This window comes from Scomber scombrus, chromosome 13 (genome assembly GCF_963691925.1).
Source record: "Scomber scombrus chromosome 13, fScoSco1.1, whole genome shotgun sequence".
Taxonomy (NCBI): domain Eukaryota; kingdom Metazoa; phylum Chordata; class Actinopteri; order Scombriformes; family Scombridae; genus Scomber; species Scomber scombrus.
In genome coordinates, this window is record NC_084982.1 from 24,422,719 (window position 1) to 24,446,998 (window position 24,280).

General features: G+C 40.1%; 1 protein-coding gene across 1 annotated transcript in view; it reads right to left on the minus strand.

The window, feature by feature from the left end:
* LOC133992560 (obscurin-like protein 1) overlaps window positions 1-19,836 on the minus strand; it is a 35,495-nt gene extending 15,659 nt beyond the window's left edge. Inside the window, exons 1-10 of the mRNA XM_062431224.1 lie at window positions 18,822-19,836; window positions 16,994-17,263; window positions 15,844-16,104; window positions 15,387-15,698; window positions 14,988-15,254; window positions 14,488-14,763; window positions 1,350-1,625; window positions 965-1,237; window positions 461-736; window positions 93-368 (exon numbers count right to left, since the gene is read on the minus strand). Coding sequence (XP_062287208.1) covers window positions 93-368; window positions 461-736; window positions 965-1,237; window positions 1,350-1,625; window positions 14,488-14,763; window positions 14,988-15,254; window positions 15,387-15,698; window positions 15,844-16,104; window positions 16,994-17,263; window positions 18,822-19,836 — 3,502 coding nt within the window. The remainder of the gene's footprint in view (window positions 1-92; window positions 369-460; window positions 737-964; window positions 1,238-1,349; window positions 1,626-14,487; window positions 14,764-14,987; window positions 15,255-15,386; window positions 15,699-15,843; window positions 16,105-16,993; window positions 17,264-18,821) is intronic.
* Between the last annotated feature and the right edge of the window lie 4,444 nt (window positions 19,837-24,280).

The window sequence follows — 24,280 nt, forward strand, 5'->3', positions numbered from 1 at the left end:
AGCACATATTATACATAACTTTAGAAGATACAAGATTATTGGGTAGAGAGTATTAGCTGTATACTGTATAACATAATAATATAATGACCTACCTTGTACTTTTACATGGAAGTCCATCACATCATCCTTTGCATCACAGACATATTGCCCAGCATCTTCAACTGTCAATGAGTGAATGGTCAATTGACGTATGGCACCATCTTCAAGGATGGTTACATTTCTGGAGTCCTCCACCTCTTCTCCATCCTTCTTCCAAGTGACCTCAGCATTTGATCTGGAAACTTCACAGTCTAATACCAGAGTATTCCCAACCACTTTTTCTAGTCTGCTTGCGGTCTTCCGTGGACGTATAAAGCGAACAGGAGGCTCTGCGCACCAAGAAAATGTTGTTAGTATGGTTTGGAATTGACACAATAACATATTTATAGGACCTTCTTATCACAGTCTTTAGTTTCCTTACCTGCTATGTTGACGAAGAACGTCACTGAGTCATCTGCTGTATCACAGACGTATTCTGCAGAATCTTTGACCGTAGTTTCAGGTATAATAAGTCTTCTGTAGACACCGTCCACCTCTAGAATAAGGTTGTCATTTTCCTCCACTTCAAGTCCATCTCGATACCAGCGTACCATTGCATTAGGCCGTGAGATCTCACAGCTCAGTACCATCCTCTCGGACGTTTGCTGACACAGTTCCATTTGTGACTGACTTGGGGATACAATCCGCACCGGAGGCTCTGAAAATGGACATTAGGATGCAATTTAGCCATTATTAAGCTGTTAAATGCTACATGAATCTACTTTACCTCTAGACATATTCTGACTTAATTTCATATGAACTATTTTTTTTGCAGCATAGTCTTGCTGTGAGTACCAAAGTCTACCCCTGGGGTTTTTTGCTGTTACAATACTAACATAAATGCACCTACATGTGCAGTATATTGTATGTAGTCTTAGGGGTTTACCTGTAATACTAAGGTTAAAGAATATTGAATCATCAGCTGTATCACAGACGTATTCTCCAGAATCTTCCACTCCACTGGAAATAATCTTCAGTCGTCGATAAGGGCCTTCAACCTTGAGCTTGATGTTCTCACTCTCCTGCAGCTTTTGGCCGTCTTTGTACCAGCTCACAACACCATTTGGACGAGACAATTCACAACTCAGAATGATTTCCTCAGGGACATGACGGTCGAGGTGGACATCCTCCTTGGGGTAGATTATCGTCACTGGAGGTTCTTAAGCAGAAAAACAGATGAAATTTACACACTATCGGCTGTCCATCCAGGTTTTTAAATACATTTTTGTAAAGCATTTAATACAGTAATACATTTTTAAAGCTGTTGTTACCTCGTATGTTAACCTTGATCACTAAAATGTTGTCTCCTGCACGGCATGTATATGTGCCTGAGTCTGACAGTTGAGCTGAATGGATTGTCAGATTTCTTTGGGTGCCCTCTGCTTGAATTGTAATATTGTCGCTCAGTTGCACTTCAGTTCCATCTTTATACCACTGGACAACACCATCAGCCCTTGATACTTCACATGACAGAGCAAGCTCTTCTTTTTCCACAACGCTCTTGAAAAGGTCTTCCTCTGGGATATCAGCAAATGTGACTGGTGGTGCTGTGGAAAACAGTACACAAAGGAAATAGATTGTTACTGGCAGGTAGCATTCATTCTGGTTTCCACAGCTTAGACATGCTTATATCAAGTCTTGCTTTATATATTACTAAAATACATAGACATCATAATCAGCAATGATTGTTAATCAACTTTCGAAGCAAATTGAAAAGTTAATTGAAGCAGTGCAGTGACATAATGGTATTATAGATTGGCTAGAAAAAACAGAGGACTCATCAAAGTGCATGCTTTTCTTCATCTACTGGCTTTAAATGTGAAACATTTATATGAAAAACAGTTAAATATTTGATGACATTAGGGTTTTTAGGGGGAAGTCAGCTATGATAAATATGACGATGATCAGATCTTCCTTTTTAGATATTAGAGGTCATGAAAGTATGACTCTGCAATGACAGCATCTTGCCAAGAAAATATCACCTTTAGTATCACCTTTCACCTCCACATAGAAATCGTTGAATTCTGAATGATCATCAGTTTTACAACTGTACACCCCAGAGCATGAAGACGTTGTTGACTTTATAGCCAGTGACATCTTATTGCCCTCTGAATCGATGTTTAGTCCTGATTTTGGCAAGAGTTTTTTCCCGTCCTTAAGCCAGCAGGTCTGGTTTACAGAGTCTGAGATCTCACACTGCAGTTTGATCGGGTTGCCTGCTTCAACGCATTGGCTCCTCTCAGCCTCTGGAACAGCTAAGAATCAAACCACCAGTGCTATAGGAATTTCAGTTCATTGAACAGTATCACAGAAATCAGATTTGCCATGCTGTGCTTTGTCACATACTTCATACAGAAGCCTGCGGGATCAGCGGCTCATCGTTCATTAATCTCACCAGTGTCACACAGCAGCGAGTGCAAAAAAGTTTTTTTGCAGGACAATCTGACATTTAAAGGCTGTTGTGACATTAGCAAACAATTGCCTACATACACATTCAGCAGATATAAAGCAACTCCAGCATTCATTTGGGGTTTTTCTTGTGGTCCCCACAAAAATGTTTGCGCAACATTTTCTCTCTTGTTAGCTCTATTTTGGTCTGAACCAATTCCTGATGGAAACATCTGGCACTTAAGTCCTCCACTGGGGCAGGTAGTATATACATTACAATCTGGTGGCATATAGAGTACGATCTGTTTAGCAGAGATTTTTGGTTGAAAACAGCTGTCTGGTGCATTTTGGAAACAGGACTGATGACAGCAGTGAAACTAAACCAAACCACAGGCCGTAATCTGAAGCTAAAATGCTCCATAGAGCTGAAGGACACTGCATAGGTTTTACACTATGATCAGTCTGAAAGGGTCAGTATTTACTTCTTAGGTTGAGAATGACAATTAGCTGGCATTACTCAAATAAATAATTGTTCATATTAGATCATCTTTGATGTTTCATGTGCTTGATCACGTTTAAGAAAAAACAGTCTCAACATTTCCACCAAAATCATATTAAGTACTGTATACAATTAACTTTAGTACACATTATCTTTCATCTTATTATTGCATTCTAGTTTACTTGCCAAGCACTGACTGAAAAAAACAAAACAAAAAAAGGTTAGTGATTCTGACAAAGCTCAAAATACTTAGATCACCTGCAACATCCACCTTGAATTCTATATGGTCATCTGCGGCCTCACAGCTGTACACCCCAGAGTGTCTGACTTCTGCTGATTTAATAACCAGCGCTCTAACGGTTTCTTTTGTTTGGATTTCATATTCACTCTCTGGAAGTAGCTGTTCTCCATCTTTGTGCCAAAGTACTTGGGCGGTTGGCTCTGAGACTTCACACTGCAGCTTAACTGGGCAGCCTGTTTCAACATATTTGTTTCTTGCGAACTCTGGAAGTGCTGAAAACCTCACAGGAGCAGCTGGAGGGGGTTTATAAGATTTGCAGAGCACTGCTGTCAAACATCATTTAAAAAGACATGTTGTAAAAAACACTTTCTGGTTTGTTTTTTTAGCATACATACAGCATTAGGAGTTATGTGTCTTCATACAATGTTACAAGATAATTTTATTTAAGATATTTGTGAAAGAAAAAAAAAGTTCAAAACAGCAAAGGGGATATGTTAAAATGTTTATCTCACATCTCGAAGCTCATTAAAACTGAACAGAAAATCACCTTGGATGTCCACATGGAATGTCTCAACATCATCAGCGAGGTTACAGCTGTAGAGGCCAGAGTCAGAGACCTTAGCAGAATGAATTATAAACTTTCTGAGGCTGCCATCTCGTTTCATATCAAGGCGAGTTTTGCAAAATAGTTCCACATCTTCTTTGAACCAGGAAACCTGGGCATTCGGGTCAGAGACCTCACACTGGAGAACAATTGGAGAACCAATTGCAACCATCCTGTACTTTTCTGATAGTGGGACTGGCATGATCTGTTGCGATCGGCCTAAGAGAAGGAAATAACAAGGGTGTTGGAAAAAGAAAAGATGAATACACTAACAGTGGACACAACAAACACTCCAGCATACTATGTTCATACTATGAACATTCACAACATAGCAAATTCAGTTTACCACTCAAACCATAGAACAAGATTGATGGGGTATGTATGATAAGAAGAAAGAAAGGATAGAAATAGATCACCTTGAACATCCACTTTAAATGTGATGGTGTCATCTGCTGTTGAACATTCATAGCTACCGCTATGTATGCTTTCAGCTGAATGGATGACAAGTGTTCTTGTTAGACCATCTGACTGTATATCCGCATTGTTTTGTTGCAGGAGTTTCATCCCATCTTTGTACCAGTCGACATGAGCAGAAGAATCATGAGTGAGTTCACAGCTGAGGACAATGGGACAGCCTTCTTGCACGGACTTGTTCCTGTCTGTCTCTTGAAGCTCTGAGAACTTCACAGGTAGAGCTACAGGTTTCAGATATTGCAAAAAGACTGTCTTAATAAACTTCATAAATGTAATTTCTTGAAATGATTAGGTATCCAACCTACTGTATATTCAATGACAAGAATTTGAAGATTCAACTTGACCAAAGCAGAAATCAGATGACAAAATTCACAGAACAAAGCACCGCTCACAAAACAACATAAACACAACGACTGAAAGAACAAAGACAACAAATACAACAAATATGAGTCAAGAGGCTAGAAGTGCTAGAAACAATGTTATCCACCAACTTTGAGACAAAAAGCACAGGCCAGACACAAACAAGAAGTGACCTAGTGCTTGTTCCTGTTAAAGAAGCAGTATTCAGTTAGTCCCGTTGAAGGAAAAAAAAAAAAAAAAGAAATGCTAGCTTTCTTAAGATATTTGTCATGCATGATGGGAAGCTGCATTGCAAAGCTGCATGTTTTATAATACGTTTAGAGTAAAGAGGGCTTATTAATTAATTTAACTTTCATAAAATTTTAACAAGACAAATGGCGCTTTTCCACTACACAGTTCCAGCACGACTCGCCTCGACTCGGTATGGTTCCAGGACAGACCTTTTCCATTACAAAAAAGTACCTACTCAACGTGGGTGGGGTTGTCATAGCATGGCTCTGCGAAACTGCTGTGACTTCATTTTATACGTGACACAAAACACATAAACAATGGAGGACATTGAGGCAGTGGTGTACTTGCTGCTGTATGAGGCTTTTTGTCACACACAAAGCAAGAAAATTGAGCCGTATGGCTGTAATGCTGCTGCCGGTATTTAAAAATGCCGGGTTTGATTCTTGTGTGGGACGGCTCATGAGTCTTCCAGCGACAATCTTCTGACCAATCAGTGGCCGGCAGTCTGTTGATGTCACATTTAGTATCGGCTCGGCTCGCTTGGAACCTCACCGCAAAAAAAACCGAGGCGAGTTGAGCCGAGGCGAGTCGAGTCGTGCTGGAACTGTGTAGTGTAAAAGCGCCAAAAGACTCTAAAGCCACGCTGTGCATAGGCACAATGGTGCTTTGAGCTAAATGCTAACATCAGAAGGTTAAAATGCTCAGAGGTATAATAATTTAGCAGGTATAATGTTCACCATGGTAACCATATTAGTGTAGCGTATAAGCAAACTAATATTTGTTATCTGGCACTAAACAACTTGAAGCTGATGGGCACATCAGGTGGTCACAAACCATGGTAGAAATGTACCCTGCTTATGAGGCTAGAGGAAAGGTCAATGGGCCACCAAAGACATGAGGATACATCGTCTGGGAACTATAAATATCTGCACCAGATTTTGTGCCAATCCAGATATATTTTTGTGGATAACTGACAAACTCTGCTAGTAGTGCTGCTGTACACAAAAAGCCAGGAAATCAGTAAGTCATTAGGACTCGCACAGAATTAACCATTATGTGTTAGGCAATTAGACAAATACGTGACTTAGCCACTTGCTGTTACAATTAGTTGGCAGCACAAAACAGATGAAGCACTCTATAGTTTCTGAGCGTCACCTTTTACTTCCACATCGAACTGGATGTCATCATCCTTTGACTCACAACGGTATATGCCAGAGTGAGTCCGCTCTGCAGATGGGACAACTAGACTCCTCACATTTCCCTCTGACTGGATGTCTACTCCGTTTTGAGGTAGGAGCTGTGTTCCATCTTTGTACCAACTGACTTGTCCAGCGGGGTCTGACAGCTCACATTGTAGAGCAATGGGACAGCCTGCCATGACTGTCTGTTTCTGGTCAGCCTCAGATATAGCTGACAACTTCAGAAGTGGAGCTACAGGATGAAATGTAAAAATACAATTAATATATATTTTTTTAAAGATTGTGTTATTAACCAAATAAAGAGCGAGGCACAATTCTGAAACCAAAGCCCTCAGCAGCACTTTCAAGCATCATAAATATATGGAAACTGTCTAACTTTGTCCAGTAAACAAGGTAGACTTAAGGCCTTTACACACCTGGGGCGTTTTTTTCGTGAGATTAATTCGAATGTCAGTAAACATTTTTAAAGCTGTTGTTTTTGTCATGAGCACTTTCACACAGAATGTAAATATTTCATGGTGAAAAATCAATGTCTTTTCTCGGGGTTGATTTTCTGAGATTTCACACAGCTAATAAAAGCATCAACCAATCATGAAGTGTAATCTGCACAGTATATCTACATTGATTGATCAGCGCCCAGGGAAATAAAGTCAATGAATCAGTATATTGAATCAGGTATCATCATATGATTCATCATCGTGTATTTAGAAATACAAACACTGTGAATTTAGTCCCATGGCGCCAACATACAACTATTTGGGTTCAGTAAGTGTCTGCTGTCAGTCAGCTTGGTGAAGTTTGTCCGGTCGCTGTCCTCTCAGCTACCCAGGAGCTGCAGCTGACAGACAGCTGCTTCTGTGTCGGGAGACACTGAATGCAGGATGGAGATGATGTTGACGTCATCCAGTGATGATGATGATGATGATGATGATGATGATGATGATGATGATGATGATGATATTGTTGTCCTCCTCCTCACTCGACAAAAGAAGAGGAGGGTGTTATATTCGTCCAACACTGACTCCGATTTGCATTCGGTGTGTCTGTCTACAAACCTGCTGCAGCTGCAGCTCCTGAGAAGCTGAGAGGATAGCTGCTGGACAAACTGCTTTCACCGGGCTGACTGATAGCAGAATGAGTTGCCCCAAATATGTGTTTCTGTCTAAAAAGAAAAGTTGTGTTTTTAAGATATTCTGTTTATATTCTGTGCTAAATGGGTATTTAATTTTTTAATGGTGCGTCAAATTTTGGCACCTCTACATTTTAACCATGACAAAATGTACATTTTTTGTTAGCATTTAACAGCTAAATTCATTCATCATCAGTGGACATTAACAGCACATTTTTGGATTAAAAAAATAATAATCTAAAAGCATTAAAAGAAGAGTTTGGTCAATTAGTTAGACCTAATTTAGTCTGCCACTAATTTTATGGCACTTCAACACCTTCCAAAAAGAGCAGCTTTATTACTAACTGTTCAAGTGTAAGTAAAAACTTTAACAGTGTCAGTATGTTCCCTCTTTACTAAGGCTACATCCACACTAATACATTTTCGTTTTAAAAGGCATAACTTTTCCTATGTTTATGTCAAGTGGCCACAATACTTTGATGTTTTCCAATCCCTAAAACAGAGATTTCAGAAGATTCTGCTGACCCCATTTTAGTTTGAAAACTCTTGGATTGCATTTTGGTTTAGACATACAGAAATGGAGACGTTTGAAAACGATGGCGCTTCCCGAGTCTTATTAGTCAAGATATGTCCTTCTCTGATTCATAACGCACATATCACGTGATGACTCCTAATCTATGTTTTCTGTCTCTTTGACCATCTTATATTGGTGTTACTTTTACTAACAGTTCCACCTCATTGTTGGTCCAAGCAAAGACATCTCTGGTGTTTCTGTTCACCATTACTGTTCTTCCTCCATAGTATTTTGTGCAACTAAGCAATTAATCACAGAGAAGAACATTTGCTTCCTGTTTACACTGGCATACCCAGTGTATGTGAATGGTCGTGTGATATGCGTCTTCATGAATGTTAGTATGAACTGAGATTATTTCAGAAACAGTCCTAAAACGCTCATGTGGACAGAGATCATTTTTGTTTTAAAATGAAAACATATGAGTGTGGATGTAGTCAAATGAAAGCTATCATACTTGGCATGGCCAGAATTGAAAAGGGAGAAGCAGATGAGTCCACACTGTCTCAGGTAAGATTTACAGCCTAAGTGATTATTGTAGTGTGCCATTACTTAAATAGGTAGATTTTATTTAGGGCCTGACTGTGTCTAAAGGTATTTTGATTTAGAATTTAAAATGCGGTAAGAGAGCAGAGCATGTCTGTGATTATAATCCTGTTCTTATTGGCCATGATAGTAATTTTTACCAAGAATATAAACCCGTACTAGTAAAGATTCTGCAACTACCTACTCGGGTTCAGGTGTAGCCTATTATGTTTTGTTCTGTTATTGAAATGATCAGACACTGATTTTAGTGTGCAAACTGCACATAAATGTAGCATGCAGTTAAGATTTTTTTCTAGGGCAGATCATTGCTTGTGTTCTATTGAAAAATGAAACTATAAAAGCAAAGTATTTGGATGTACTTAATCCTCACTAAAATCTTTTTTTAGAGCAGATGAAAACAACTTTTGTCACCTTTGACATCCACATGAAACTGCATTTCATCATCTGTTGTCTTGCAGCTGTAAATCCCTGCATGAGACAGCGTTGCTGACTGGAAGGTCAGTGTTCTTATGGAACCCTCTGCCAGCATGTCTTGCCCAGCTGCTTCACGTAGTTTTATTCCATCCTTGTACCAAGTAACTTGAGCGTTAGGATCTGATATTTCACATCGCAGCACTATGGGTTCATCAACTTCAACAGACTTGTTCCTCTCAGCCTCACAAAGTGTTGTGATTGTCACAGGTGGAGCTGGGGATGTTTGAGGTAACATCAAGAGAAAACTGTATCACTATTACTGACTACAACAAAAATGATGCTTTCAAACAACAGAAGAGCAAATCTCAAATCAAGATTAGTCATGCCAGTAACTCTTACGAGTTAAAATAAGTCATTAAAAAGATATGTCTTTGTTTGTATTAGTATACTAACAAGGTATCTTTGGTTAGATTTAAGATTACTAGGCATTCCAGTTAGGATTTGAAGTTAATGTTTTTACTGTTTTCTCTATCTTTGATATTTCTCACAGACCACAAAAGCTTAAAGTTTTACATTGACTACAAAATTTGTTTTTAGTATGAACAAATTCAAGTAAATCTAGAAATTGTCAAAATGTCAAGGATTGCAAAACACAATCTCTTAATTTTACACAATGTCAACATTGTGCCCGTCCAGTTTTTGTTTGATAATGCTAACCATTTAAATCACCTTCAACAGCCACCTTATTTGCAGTGACATAGTCATTCCAGTGACTGTCATACATCCTTGAAAGATAGATCTCTTCTGATTGGACAGTAGATGCCTGCTCGACATGGTAAGGCTCTGAAAAATGGGTAGATGATTTTTGCCCAGAGTTAAGTGTGCTGTCTGCTTGGTCTTGTGTTGCCTCCATCATGTGATGACAATCTGCTTGGACTGTTGTCGCCTGCATGGACACCACTGATTGGTTAGGCACTGTCTGTGCTGTGTGACAGGGGTCCAATCTGGCAAATGCAGACTGTAGCAAGCTGTATTGCCCCTCTGGTTGGACAGTTTCTGCCTTTTGAGAGTTATACAATTCCACTGACTGAAAAGATGCTGTGTCAGATAAGTCACAGAGTTTCTCTGACTGGACAGTGGATGTCTGCAGGAGTCTGTTTGACTCCTCAGATTGGTCCATTGCAGTCCGTAAGGAGTTAAAGTACCCCTCTGAATGGACAGGTTCAGTCTGTGAGCAATCAAGAAGCTTCTCTGATAGGACAGCTGGTATCTGCGTGGAGTTGTGGAGCTCCTCTGCCTGGACCTTTGCACACTGTAAGGATTTAAAAAGCTCCCCTGACTGGAGAGTCGCAGACTCCCCTGACTGGAGAGTTGCAGACTGTAGGGATTTAAAGTGCTCCTCTGTCTGGAGAGCTGCAGTTTTTACAGAGTCACAGAACTCCTCTGATTTGACTGCTGAAATCTGTAAGTGGTTAGTAAGGTGCCCTGATTTGGCAGTCGAAGTCTGTAGGGGATTGTCTAGCTCTGACAGGATAGCCGCCATCTGTACTGATCTATGTAGCTCTTCTGATTGGGCGGTTATAGTCTTGAGATTGGATTCCTCAGATTCAACAGTTGCAGTTTGTAGAATATTACAAAACCCATCTGACTGGACAGCTGTCTTCAGGGAAGTAACAAGCTGTTCAGATGGGGTTTCTGCATGCTGTATATAGTAAATGAATTCCTCACCTTGTGATTCTGTGGGCTGTTTAGTGTCACACTCTGTGTCGGATTTCATTATTGTTGGCTGTACAGAGTTACTGTAAAGTGGAGATTTGGCATTTATCGTTTGTTGACTGTCATAGAGCTCATTTGGCTGTTTAGTTGTAATCCAGTCAGTCATATATTCACAAGATGACTGAGGAGTTGTCATTTGCCTGGAATGTTCTTCATATGATTGAATATCTCCTCTCTTGCTGCCGAAGATGCCAGCATTGCACTTCGGGGAAATGCGCTCAACGTCAACTGGATAAGCCTCTTCAGTCGACTTGTTCTTCTCTTGGTCAGAAGAGAGCCTTGGCGTTGTAGCTATAAGCATTGTGGTGTACACAGAGAAAGGTTTTCAGTTGTTGATGGTCTCAATAGTTCTTCTCATAACATAATTTTACATCAGTGTGGGTTAGAATGGAGTTATGGGATAATCCATTGCAAAGACAAACAAGAAGGTCGACCAGGTTTGGTCTGAGTATGAAGTCCCTAATTCCCCCTTCAACTGACTCCTAATACTGTTATAACATTAATCTGTACACTAACACATCACTCATCCATTTAAAAAACAAACTAAAGCACTTTAATTTTCTTCCCTTTGATAAGAGATCGTTGTCATTGCAACGGGGAGGTTCGGGGCAGCAATGTGAATGAGAGGATCTTGTGATGAATAAGAGATAAGATGGATTTAAGAGTTGCAAGCGGCTTGTTACAAGCAAAGATGTCTGTTAAAATGAAGAATGAACTGACAAACACAACACATATGTTAGTCTGAAAAGCAGCTACTCAGCTACTAAACACCCATGTTTGATTAAGAGTCAAAAACTGCAGGAAATGAGACCAGAGATGACAATATGACAAAAAGCAATATCTCAAAGAAAAACAAAAAAAGTATAGATGCCTCAGATAATTGAGCTAACAATAAAATACACCACTATTGTTAGTGGCATTTATGTGCTGGGTTAACATGGATGACTGATGTTGAAGTATATCAAATCACCTTTGACATCCACAGTGTATTGGGCAGATGCATCAGCTATCTCACCAATCTCGTCACCATAGTGACACTGCTTTGCTGTTTGGACAAAGCCAAAGAGAAGACAATGAGCTGGATGATGGCTTCAGGTATGTAACTAAATACTTGACTGGTAATTGTGCAGGTACAATGTGGAACACCACCTTTCGCCACCACATTTAACTGTGCTTCACGAGATGTTTCACAGCCAAATCTCCCATCACCAGACAAGTCATGTGACTGGAGGGGCAAGGCTTGATTGTTGCTCTGTCCATCACCAGACAAGTCATGTGACTGGAGGGGCAAGGCTTGGTTGTTGCTCTGTCCATCACCAGACAAGTCATGTGACTGGAGGGGCAAGGCTTGGTTGTTGCTCTGTCCATCACCAGACAAGTCATGTGACTGGAGGGGCAAGGCTTGACTGTTGCTCTGTCCATCACCAGACAAGTCATGTGACTGGAGGGGCAAGGCTTGGCTGCTGCTCTGTGATTCACAGTCAGCTTCCCCTTTTGGGTAGATCTGGGTTCCATCTTTGTACCAACAGGCTTTGGCAATGGGATCTGAAATCTCAAATTGCTGAACAATTGGGCAGTGCTCTTCAGCAGACTTGGTCTTCTCAACATCAGGACCAAGCAGATATGTCACAGGTGGCGCTACAATAATTAAGGGGATATTTTCAGTGTACATTATTTTAAATTTTATAATAATTTACTTTAAAGAGATACTGTCAAAACTGTCACAGATGTTAGCTCTGTATAGTAACAACAAACAAGAAGACAGACTAAAAGGTACAAACTAAAGAGTTAGTCATGACTAAAATACAAACATTTACAAAAACAAATCACCTTGATGTTTTACTATTAATTGGGCAACATCATCTGCTGTTGCACAATAGTATGCTCCAGAATTTGAAGGATGAGTTGGTTCAATAACAAGGGTCTTCTTGATGCCTCCCATTTCAAAATCAGGCTCTCTATTACAAATATGCTCTTTATCCCTCTGCCATGACACCTGGACAGCAGTGTCTGAGATTTCAGACGTTGGTTCAGTGGGGCAGGTCGCCTCAAGTGACTGCGTCTCCACAGCCTCCGGTGAGGGCGACAACGGCAACGATGCAGCTAAAGATGATGACTCATATTATAATTATGGACTTAACAGTGCATCATTATACTCTTATTTAATAAAGGGGTTATAGGTTCAGCTTCCCGAAATGGGAGGAGAAAAACCTCACATGTTCAAGAATTGCATAAATATATTCATTTGTCAGTAAAAAATATTTTTTACTACAATTTAAGAAGCAGTTACAACCTCACACAAAACACCATTTGAACACAGACAGATATGCATATTATAAATGTTAGTTGTATCCAGTCTCCAGAAAGCTCTAAGAAATTGCTCTAAGATTCAACAAATTTAAATAAAAATCACCTTTAATATCCACAGTGAAGTGGATAGTGTCATCAGAGGTTTCACAGCTGTATAGCCCTGAATGCAAGAACTCAGCAGATGGGATAATGAGTCTCCTCAATGTGCCATTATTCTGTAAATCCCACCCGTTGTGCGGTAAGAGCTTTACACCATCTTTATACCAGCACACAGGCACAGTGGAGTCTGCAACCTCACATTCCAGCTCCAAAGGTTTGCCCGCTTCAAGTGACTTGGTTCTCTCAACGTCAAAGATAGTAGAGTACGTCACTGGTATAGCTAGCATTGGGAATTCAGGACAGCTAAATAAAATCAAGACTGTGGAAATGGATACCTTGCAAAAATGTTACTGCTGAGCAGAAGATGAAAAGGGGTTTGTAGACTTTAAATTCAGGGAGAGCCACAGCAGTCAAAAAACAAATAATCATAAATAGTAATTACCTACAGAATTGCATTAACAGTTCTTTTAAGTTATGCGCATGAAACAATCGTTCAAACCACATACAGTTGAAGCAGGGATTATTAGTGGCAAGAGGAGATGAGGTTACAATATTAACGCAAAAGATAAAAAGTGTAAAGTCACCTTTGATCTCCACTTGAAAGTCCATGGTATCATCCCGTGTTGTGCATCTGTACACACCAGAGTGGCACAGCTCTGCAGACTGAACAATTATAGTCCTTGTGTTTCCCTCTGAGTGGATTTCTAATCCAGAGTTTGAAATGAGCTGCGATTCATCCTTGTACCAGCAAACATCAGCCTCAGGATCCGACACCACACACTGGAGTACAAGAGGACAACCTGCTTGGATCGACTTGGTCCTCATTTCTTCGGGAATTGCTGAGAACTTCACGGGTGGAGCTATAGATATAGTTATATCTAATGTCAACCTTAAGTCATCATCAAGCCAGCCCTTAAGATTATTCATCACAATGTATTTGTTTTCAATGATTAAGGCCAAACTACATAGCTAACATGCTGTAATGCAGTCAAAGAAAAGGTGACAGCTTAGCTGCTCTAAGAAGAAAGGCAACAGACAACATATAAGAGTGTCATCAGAGTTAGTTTCTTTGCAGAGGAGGAGCTTGTTAATTGTTCACATTGCTTAAGGTTAAACAAATCACCTTTGATGTCCACACTGAACGTGATGGTGTCACCCTTTGTCTTGCAGCAGTACAACCCAGAGTGGCAAAAATCTGCTGATTGGACAATCAACTTTCTCACCAAGCCATCTGTTAGAATATCTAGTCCACTTTGAGGATGAAGCTTTGACCCATCTTTGTACCAGTGCACCTGGGCAGAGGGATCTGACAGCTCACATTGTAAAATAATGGGGCAGTGTGTGTGGATGGTTTTGTTCCTCTCAGCTTCTGGAATTGCTGAAAACCTCACAGGTGGGGCTATGGATATTTAGATAGTTTAATGGTTTGTTAAGTTAATGTCATAACTTCAAGAAAAGATGCAATGCAGTCTTTTTTTAATATAAGAAGTGGTAAAAAGTAACAATAAAGATGGTTAGTCTCTGTGAAAAATATCACACCAGTATTGTAAGAAACACTTTCCACTTACCCTCTACTTCCACATTAAACCTGATGACGTCATCAATGGCATCGCAGCAATAAACTCCTGAATGTGAGAATTCTGCTGATTGGATGACAATTCTTCTCATGGTGCCCTCTGATTGGATATGAAGACCCTCGACTGTTTGTAACTCCACCCCATTCTTGTACCAGTGTACTGGTGCTGCAGGGTCTGACAGCTCACAGTAGAGCACAATGGGGTTCCCAATCTCTACAAATTTGTTTCGATCCATTTCGGACAGTGGTGAAAACTTGACAAGAGGAGCTGCAAATTTTAGAAAAACGATGAGAATTGTCCACATCACTGTGTCTTTTCTCAGGGATGATGAACTGAAGGATGCAGTACGTCTCATTTTTGAATTATTGATGGCAAACATTTTAAATGTATTTTTCTTAAGATTTTCAATGGGTTTTTTTAAGACGAAAAAAATAAAAAATAGAACAAGCCAATTAAGACACATACAAATTATGACAGTGACCCATACATACCTTGTATGTACAGTGCTGCAGAATCCCTTATGCCATAGGCAATAAAGGTAATCTCAGCTCCATTGTCTGTATCACGTACTCCTCTAATACGAAGAGATTGGTGTGTTCGGGTCCGCCGCATGGAATAACGTTCATCCTCCTGAAGCTGAGTGCCGTTTAAGAACCATGTGCCGATAACAGAAGCAGAGAGCTCAATAGAGAAGAGGCCGTCTTGTCCCTCAGGCACCAATGCATCCTGTAAGGGAGCTTGTATTCTGGCCACTGGAACTGAAAGAAGAAAAAGAGGTTTATACATAATTTAGTAAGCAATGTCTTCAGCCATGACATGTTGTGATTTCATTCATTAAAGAAAAAACATAAAAGATAACAGATCAGTTGAACTTCAGTAACTGAACTTACCCAAGTGAACTGCCCTAGGGAACTCAACATTGTTGCTCTTTCCGTATTTGTTTACGCTGCAAATACGAAATCGATAATCAGCTTCACATGGTACGCTGTCACCAAGGATCTCCACAGAGGTTGCTGAGTCAGTGGTCAAGCACTGTAGCCACTCCTGTGAGCCGGTGCCCACTTCCTGTCGCTCAAGCACATATCCAGATGGAGGGTTCTTTCGCGAGTCCTGAGCAGGAACCCACGACAGAAGAGCTGCATTGGCACGCTCTGTGTTGATCTGCACACCCACTGGACAACTGGGAGGACAATGTCTGGCGGCTGAAGCAAGAGAAAGTCATAATGCATCAACATCCCTTTGGATTGGAAGAACTGATACATAGATCAATTCCAAATGGCATTTTCTATTCATATTGTGGCAGACATTGCTATTGGAATGCTATAATTGACTCATAATGGACTTTACCTTTCACTCTTAGCTGAGAGGAAGTCTTGGATCTGCCTACAAGGAATATCACAAGGCCGGAGTCTTGGGGCATTGTATTGACGAAAACCAGGATGTGAGTTCGACCAAAGGACTTGAGGATGGTCTTATGAGTTTCACGCAGCTCTACACCATCTTTGTACCAATGTATATCCATCTCTTCTTTTTCCACCTCAACACAAAAGGCAGCATTTTCGCCTTCCAAGACATCCACCTTTCTTGGAAGCTTTCGCAAAATTGTACCTGCAAGGAAACATATTGAAAGTGTGACACCATTATGGTTTAAATTTCGTTACGTTCAGGCATTAAAACAACTTTATTATATGTAGTGAAATATCACAGAGTTAAAAAAAAAAAAACATAGTTAAGGTTGAGGGGCCTTCATCATATTGGTTAGATTATTGACTACTTTGTTTGGGTTAGGGATTGCGGTCATGGTTATAAGACACGCTGCTGTCTAGCAGAAGGAATCGGAACTGAACAGCTGCCTCTCTTATGGTTTGTTGACCCATTTAATCACGCAACCTTCCTCCTGCAGCATTGAGGCTTTATAACCATGTCACACTATTTATTCCTTCATCCCCAATAAACAACACTCATAATACATACAGCTGCTAAACAGATTGGTCCCATGATTGTAAACATGTGTAATTTTGGCATTTGCTGAAAAAACTGATACCTTCTCTTTTTTTGGTAGAACAAAGAAAGGCGACAAAACCAGTAACGATACTGCTTGTGGCCAGTTCGATGTTTTTTCAATTGAAAAAAAAGAAAGAAAAGTAACACCTCACAAAGGGTTGCTTTTGCAAAGTTGAGAAATCAGATGTTATGTTCACTAATGGCATTACAGTTTTCATCTATCAGGATTTGCCTTCGTGTCACTGTCACAAAAGAACAGAAGGGATGTTATGGTAAGAACAAGGTAGTGCACCTGCATTTACTGTCAATGTTTTAGTTTATAAATCAAACAGTGTTTTAAGGTAGACCTTCATCAGACAAACAGACAAACTAAAGGTTATGGTTTTCACAGTTTGAGTTGGATAAACTTTGGTTTTAATGATGCCAAATTTAAAAATAACCACCTTGTGTTTTTCTTGTGCTTTTCAAATGAAGCTAACTGCTTGTGATTTACCTTTCACAGCTACCTCTGCAATACTTCTCCCACCATCGGGCATCTCGCAGAGGTATATCCCATCGTCGTCGACTCCAATGTCACGGATGGTTAGCCGCCGTTTTGTTCCCCACTCCTCCATTCCATATTTGGCCCCCGGCTGCAGTCTTCTATCCTCCAGATACCACGTGATGGGAACCGAGTCCTCTGGAACTTCACACTCGAGAACAGCCAAGTCTCGTTCCCAAACCTCTAGATCAATAAGAGGCTGCTTGAACCGCACAGGTGGCTCTGGCACCAAGGAGGGGGAAGAACACCAGTTTGATTAAGCCAATATGACGTCTCCTAATGTAGTAAAGAAAACATATTTACTTCTATCTATCAAATATTGATTGGTATCACTTCATTAATATTATATTCGTCAGGTGAGTCAATTCTGCGAAAACATATTTGGCAGTAAATTACAGTGAAGCAAACAAGATCAAAATCATGAGACAAGTGGCTCATTTAGTTGAGGAATGGAAGGGTCATTAACACATCATGGTGTTGGATAGGAAATAAACTGTTTGTAACTGACACCATCAGACAGTACCAGACAGTTGTAAACAAAAGAATGTGGACTGTATTTAGTAGTCTGTGTGAAAAGCTCTTTATTTCCTTATCTTACACATATATTAATAAGGCCAATTAAACTTATAACTGATTAAATATGAGCCATCATCCATTTAAATGACCTTAAATCTGCCCTCTAGCTAGGGTTGACTGTTAATCCCATGTCAATGTTATTTTCTCCATCTCAGACTGATACGGTACAATGCTTTCTGTTGGTGCCATGAATTTGGACTTCTCTGGGCCATGTGCGAAATATGATCCCCTTCCCAAAAACGTCGATCACATGTTGGCCCCCCAGACCTTTCACAACCTAAGTGACTTTGCAGACATCATACTGCTGTTGGAATCCGCCTCACACTGATGAACTTTGCCTGTTTAGATATCTCTCGGGTCGAATTTCCGATCATTAATACGTTTCATTAATCCTCCAGTGGGCTCGAGGATCGAATTGCTTTAAATGCAGCTCATATAATTTGATTGCTGATTATATTTGCAGCTAACTGGCCAGCTGACGTGCCCTTTTATGAATTTAACTGACTGATGCAAAACCCTTTTATGTCCCTCAAGTAGTTTTTGTAAGCAGCATGTAGCATACAATATCTACCAGTGTTGTGTGCTGGTCTCTGCTTATATGTGGTGGCAACTATTGTCTGTTTTCATATGTGAATTAATGTAATAATAATCGTTATTATACTGTTCACACATATATTTTGGTTGTCAAACTAGTTTTTAGAATAACTAGATAATAACTAGATTTTAAAATAATTTCAACAAAAGTGGAGTTTGATGTAAGTAATATTAATGAAATTATGTTTTGTCTTTGTTTTTTTATATTGTGTTGTATTTGATATACAGAGTGTAGGGGAAATGTCTTTAACATGTTGAAATGTTTGTACGCTTTGTATATAACAAAGTGTATTATTTCAAAACATGTAAAGCAATATCATGGTACAAAATAAATAGATATAAAAAAACATTGCCTTTCTGCTCTGGCCATATTCCAATAAATGATCTCAGAGTCCCTCTTTGGACATATCTCACTGACATCATTCTAGTATCAAATGGATAGGAATCTGATCCAAGGACAAACCACACCCTTACTCACCCCTTTTCTTACTGCAAAAAGCATTTACAGGCTGAAACTGTATCTACATTTAGTCTTTAAACTGTATGTATATTTCTGACCATTGAAAACAGAAAAGAAACTCTGAAGCCACTGACCATTATCTTGACTTACCCTTTACAGTGAGGTGTACGGCACTGAGAGTTTGCCCTGCAGTATTTGATGCAGCACAAACATAAACTCCGTTATCCTTCTGCTTACAGTACAGAACTTTGAGTGTGAAGTATCCTTCCCTGTCCTCATATAACAAATAGCGTCTTCCAGATAGTATCAGCCTGCCGTCTTTCCTCCAAATGATTTCTGGTTTGGGTTTTCCAGTCACAAAGCAGCGGAATTTGGCATGTTTGCCCTCTGTCACTGCAAACATTTTTACCTTTGTTGACTTGGTCAGGGGGTCATCTTTTAGCCGATTTGACACTTGCCTACCACTCCTCTGTTTTCCCTGGTGACCTTTCCAGTGGCCATTTGTGTAGCCATTACGATTTCCATCGTCCTCGTGTCCTGGGCCAGCATCAACAAGCAACACAGCTCCTGCCAATGCCTCCCCACACTCATTCCGAGCCTTGCATGTATATACACCACCGTCTGGCGCACGAGTCTTAAAGATCTTAAGCTGGAACCATCCACCGTCCTGGTAGCCCACACTGAAATGTGTGCTTTCAAATATTTCATTGAGTTTTCTGCCATCCTTTTCCCAGGCAACCTCTGGTCGTGGGTTTCCCCAGAGCTTACAAGAGAAGACGGCATCTTCCCCACGGCCGACACGAGTGGAGAGGGGCTTGATGAGGAATCGTGGCTTATTTTCCTCTCGTAACTCCATCTCTTGTGCCTCACCTTCCACCTTCAGTGTGGCAGCTGCGTATGTTTCCCCTATACTGTTTTTTGCTTTGCATATGTACTGACCACTATCCTCTGCGGTCACAGCTGAAATAATGAGATTGTAAACATTTCCATCCTCGAAAACCCTGTATCGTTCTTGTGGGTCAATCTTTTCATTGTTTCGCTCCCAAATAACTGCAGGCCTTGGATCACCACCAATTTGACACTTTAAGACTGCATCAGTCCCACTTTGTACCATCACAGGTCTTGGGTAGGCCAAGAAACGTGGTGCACCACCAAAAACATCCATGTCTGCTTCTTTGTCAGCCTCACTTCACCTCAAGCAGTCCAGAAGAGACAATAACTGGCAGTTATTCACTGAGCTGAGACAGTCCAACTTCAGCGCTGTAAATTTCTAAAAAAAGAAATAACAGATGGATTACTTTAATATACAACAGCAAGTGTGTTAGAGATAATATTAGAACATGGTTTAATAGTTCAATTGTAATTGCAAAAAGTCTTCTTATTCTAACAGTTTAGCCAGATCATTCAACCTTATGATATGCCTATGTATTATGAAATTAAATGTAAAGCCTTCCTGTAATAAATAAACCATTATAGCTTGGAATGGAGACTAAAACTTCTGTCATTCAAACACTCAACCTCCGCTCCCTTTGCACGCATGTCGTTCAGCACAAACGGATTCTATGAATATTAGGGTTAATTGAATTAGCTCTGTCTGCATGAGAGAAAAACACACGCTAGCAGAGAGAGAGAGGGGGAAAAGCCTAGTCCTATTGCAACAGCAGCCACAACACACAGCCAGTACAGCTGGTGCTGTATTTCAATGGGAAAGTGCTTAATATAGTATACCCTAAATAAAGACCTGCGAGGGAGTGTGTGTCAGGTATCACAAAGAAGGCGCTGAAACCCGCGTGCTCACACAAACACCGGCTGAAATTTAGAGTCTGCCCACCAAAGAGATCTCGTCAATATGTACCAAGCCTCCATCACACCCCCTTGTTGGCAGCACTGCTAAATAATTCTTTTTTTTAAATGTCACTGTTAAAATTATTTTGCTGTAATTTCTTCAGAAATATTGGGTAGAAAATCTTCCTCTTTGAGTTTGTAGTTCTCTCCCAATTGAAAATCATGCTCCTATTTTGACTATTGTGTGTGTAATTTATACTCTGCCTAAAACATTTTCTTGATGAGATTGTGTAATGTGAGGACATTTATCAGTAGAGTTATGTTTTGGAAGATGTCCCAGAGAGTTGTAACTACAGTATGTTCCGTTGGATTGCATGGGGAAAAAGATAGGGTAGGGATAGTGACACATTTGATAATGATATATATTAATGATAATTGTCATAATAAAATATTGTTGTTCTTCAAATATAAAAAATCTCAACTAGTGGTCAAATACCGGAAAACTGAACAATACTCACTTGTATTGTATAAAGTACCCTTCAAAGTATTGTTAATCTTGACATGAAATGCATTACCCTTAAATAAATTACATGATTATATTGTCCCTGCTAATCCTAAATATTGTGTTGATCCTGATTTAGATATTTATATAAAAGAGAAGATTTTGACCATTTCCAGATACAATTGGATAGCACCTCAACTATTGTGTTCATAATCACTGTTTTACTGCAGATTTTAAACACATGAACTTTAAGAAATTCCATGCAGTCATAACTGTGCAGCAGTAAAAATGCATTTGAACTGAAACTTGATGGTTTAGTATTTTTGGTATGCCTGTTGAATATGTTACCTGATATACCTGAAGGCTTAGATTCATTTTAATAACTTGCATCAAAAATTACATTGCAAGTGTCTTGAGTATTCCCCCTGGAGGTTTAAAGAGAAGAGATTAACCCCTGTGTTTACTCGTCTGATTTAATTGGAATGACCTCTGCCCCTTGTGAAGCTGTGCTGTGTACCCCTCACATGACCTACCTCGCTTCAGTCGCCAGGAACGACCGTCGACATACATTCCGCACTTGCAATCTCTCTTCGAGTTAAGAAGCAATGCCACTCGTCTCCTGAAGGCTGAGCAATGTCCCAAGTTGACTTCAGATTCAGACACATGCTCTCCTCAAAGGTCCCAAGTTCTACTCCAGTACATCTTTGCAGACGTTTGCTTGGTAGAAGGGATAGAAAACAGACCCTCAGTATCCACACCAGCCTCTGGTTTAACAAATTCAGAGTGGTCCCCCAATCTCTGTCTCGTTCAGGCCATAGACACCCCAAGTGTCATTGTTCGTGGAATACCGTTAAATGCTTTTGCAGCTGCTGCTGTCCCCTAAAAATACTGGCAGCCTCGATGACAGCAGTGAACATAAGTCAGGCACTTCCATTCACTTGCCAGCAGGGGCTAAAGATAGTTGAGGTGACCAGTGCAGGACAGACTGCTTAGCTTACTTGAGGCTTTGCAATAAAAATTGAAGGAGAAGAGCAAGCTTCTTATTAAAGCTCATTTCAATAAAACTCCCACATTTGTTTCATTTACAAATTACTCAAGTTATACAGTGTACTATTTTTTCACAGCAGACTGTTACATATGTGTGCTGGCAGTAAGTAAGAAAGTAATATTATAACATGAATTGTAGACTAGTAAAACATGTCTCAAAGTTTCATATACAAATACAGAGACACATACAAAATAACAAAGAACAAAGGTGAATGGAAATAGAATTTAATTATATTCTTAAGCACTAAGAGCCTTAAAAAGTCTATATTCAGCAGCATTCTCACTTCTTTAAACACTTAATATGATCATTTACTAATTATACTTTGAATTGATGTTGCTGCAAGCAGAAATATTCTATACTAATTATAATATTTATATATTTATTTGAAACTATATGGATCATCAAAATAATACTAAATATATGATACAATGATTTTTTTTTTAAATTTCTGTGGTAACTTATTTATCTAATTTGTGTTCTCACAATGGTCTGCAGTACCAGTAACATTAGCTGAAATAAATAAATTGACAGCCAACATGCAGTTTTGCTGCAAACCATTTTTGTGAAAACACCAGGAATATATGATGAAATTGCTGTTCTGCCACTATATTACTGTTCATATAATGAAACAGTTGCTGGCAAGTGTTGTAAACATTAGAGTATTGTCAGTTATTTTCCACACAGTGACCTCAATACACCGTAGGCTTAAGCCAGTAATTTCTGTATCTGCTTGCTTTGACACTTCATTGACGTCAGCAAATCAGGATGAGTCTGTTCACTTCTGGGGTTTCCCCTTGTCCTTCTCCTCAGCTGTGAATGAAGCTCCCTACAAGCTGAGACTCACACACTCTGTGAATGTATAGAGTTGTTATGGAGGCAACATGTTTGTAGCACTCTAATCTACCTAAACAGAGTGAGGAAAAATACTTTATTGTTCTGTCTCTGTCTCCAGCCACCTAATCACTTCTTCTAAACAATGTACTTTCCTCCAGTTCCCCAGACTTGTCAACCCTTAAGCGGTCCACCAGGTGCAATCAGACTTTCCCTCCTTTCCTGATCTACACACCTGTTCCCACTTTTCATCAGTCCTGCTGTCAACTGGCCTGCTCCGCCCACTCTTCACCTGCAATTCATTCCCTCATCAGCCACTCACTACTCATACCCGTCCACCTCCATTGTTCTGTTGCAATGTGTCTCATGTCTTGCTCTTTACCGTATGTGTTCTGTTAAGCTGTTGTACCTGAGACCTGAGACCTGGTATCTGCCTGCTTTTGGACCTTGACTGTTTATTGGACTTTTGATTCTTGCCGGCTCCTTGTTGGATGTTTGGACTGCCTACCTGCTTCACCCTCCTATAAACCCTTGCATCTCAATTTTGTGTATTAAATCATTAAACTACATCAACCTCTGCCTCAGATGAATGCAATTGGGTCCTTCCCCTGCATCAGTGTTGCACCTCTCACACAAGCTGTGACAGATCAATCTGGCCAAATTATGAACCCAGGAGACATTCACCAGCTCAGCCTGATGAATACTTCACTGACAGATCCCCAGTTTGCCCTGGAAGTGGCTTTCTGCAGGTGGAAAGTCACTTTTAATTCTTTATCTCCCAGGCCCACCATTTGGACCCCCTGTGTTCCCCAGTGTCTCCAAACTCCTTCCTGGAACAGCCAAGCAGTTCTTCAGCTAGCCCCAATCGTGTGTCATTTATGGCTGGGCAACAACAAGGACGGCCATCAGGCGTTCCTCATCAAATTAGTTTGGCTGTTTGGATTGGCTTCTCTGGTTATGACTCTTGGTTGTGTCACCATCCTATAAGACATCCATTTTATGTATTACATTATTGAACTGCATCAATCTCTGCCTCAGACGTCTGCATTTGGATTCTTCCCATGGATCCCTGTTGCCCTTCTTGCACCAGCCGTGACACAGCTGTGTTGTGCTTGATGCCCTGTTCACTTACCAAATTTTACCAGGTTGATGTGTGTCTCCTACCATTTCCATACTTGATACTGGACCCTGAAATCTGTATGCTCCCACAAAGCCAGTCAGCATCATCCACCCAAAAAGATATTTTGAGTACAAATACTTTATTTATTTTATATATGTAATGTTTCCAGTATTCTAAACCAGGACAGCTGTACCTTGATATCCAAAATGTCAAGTTAGTTACGGTTTTAATTAGACTGTTGCTGTTGACTAACTGCTCTGGAGCGATTATGAATGGCACTAAAACTTAGTGCACTGAATGATTGAATCCACACTTGAAAGATC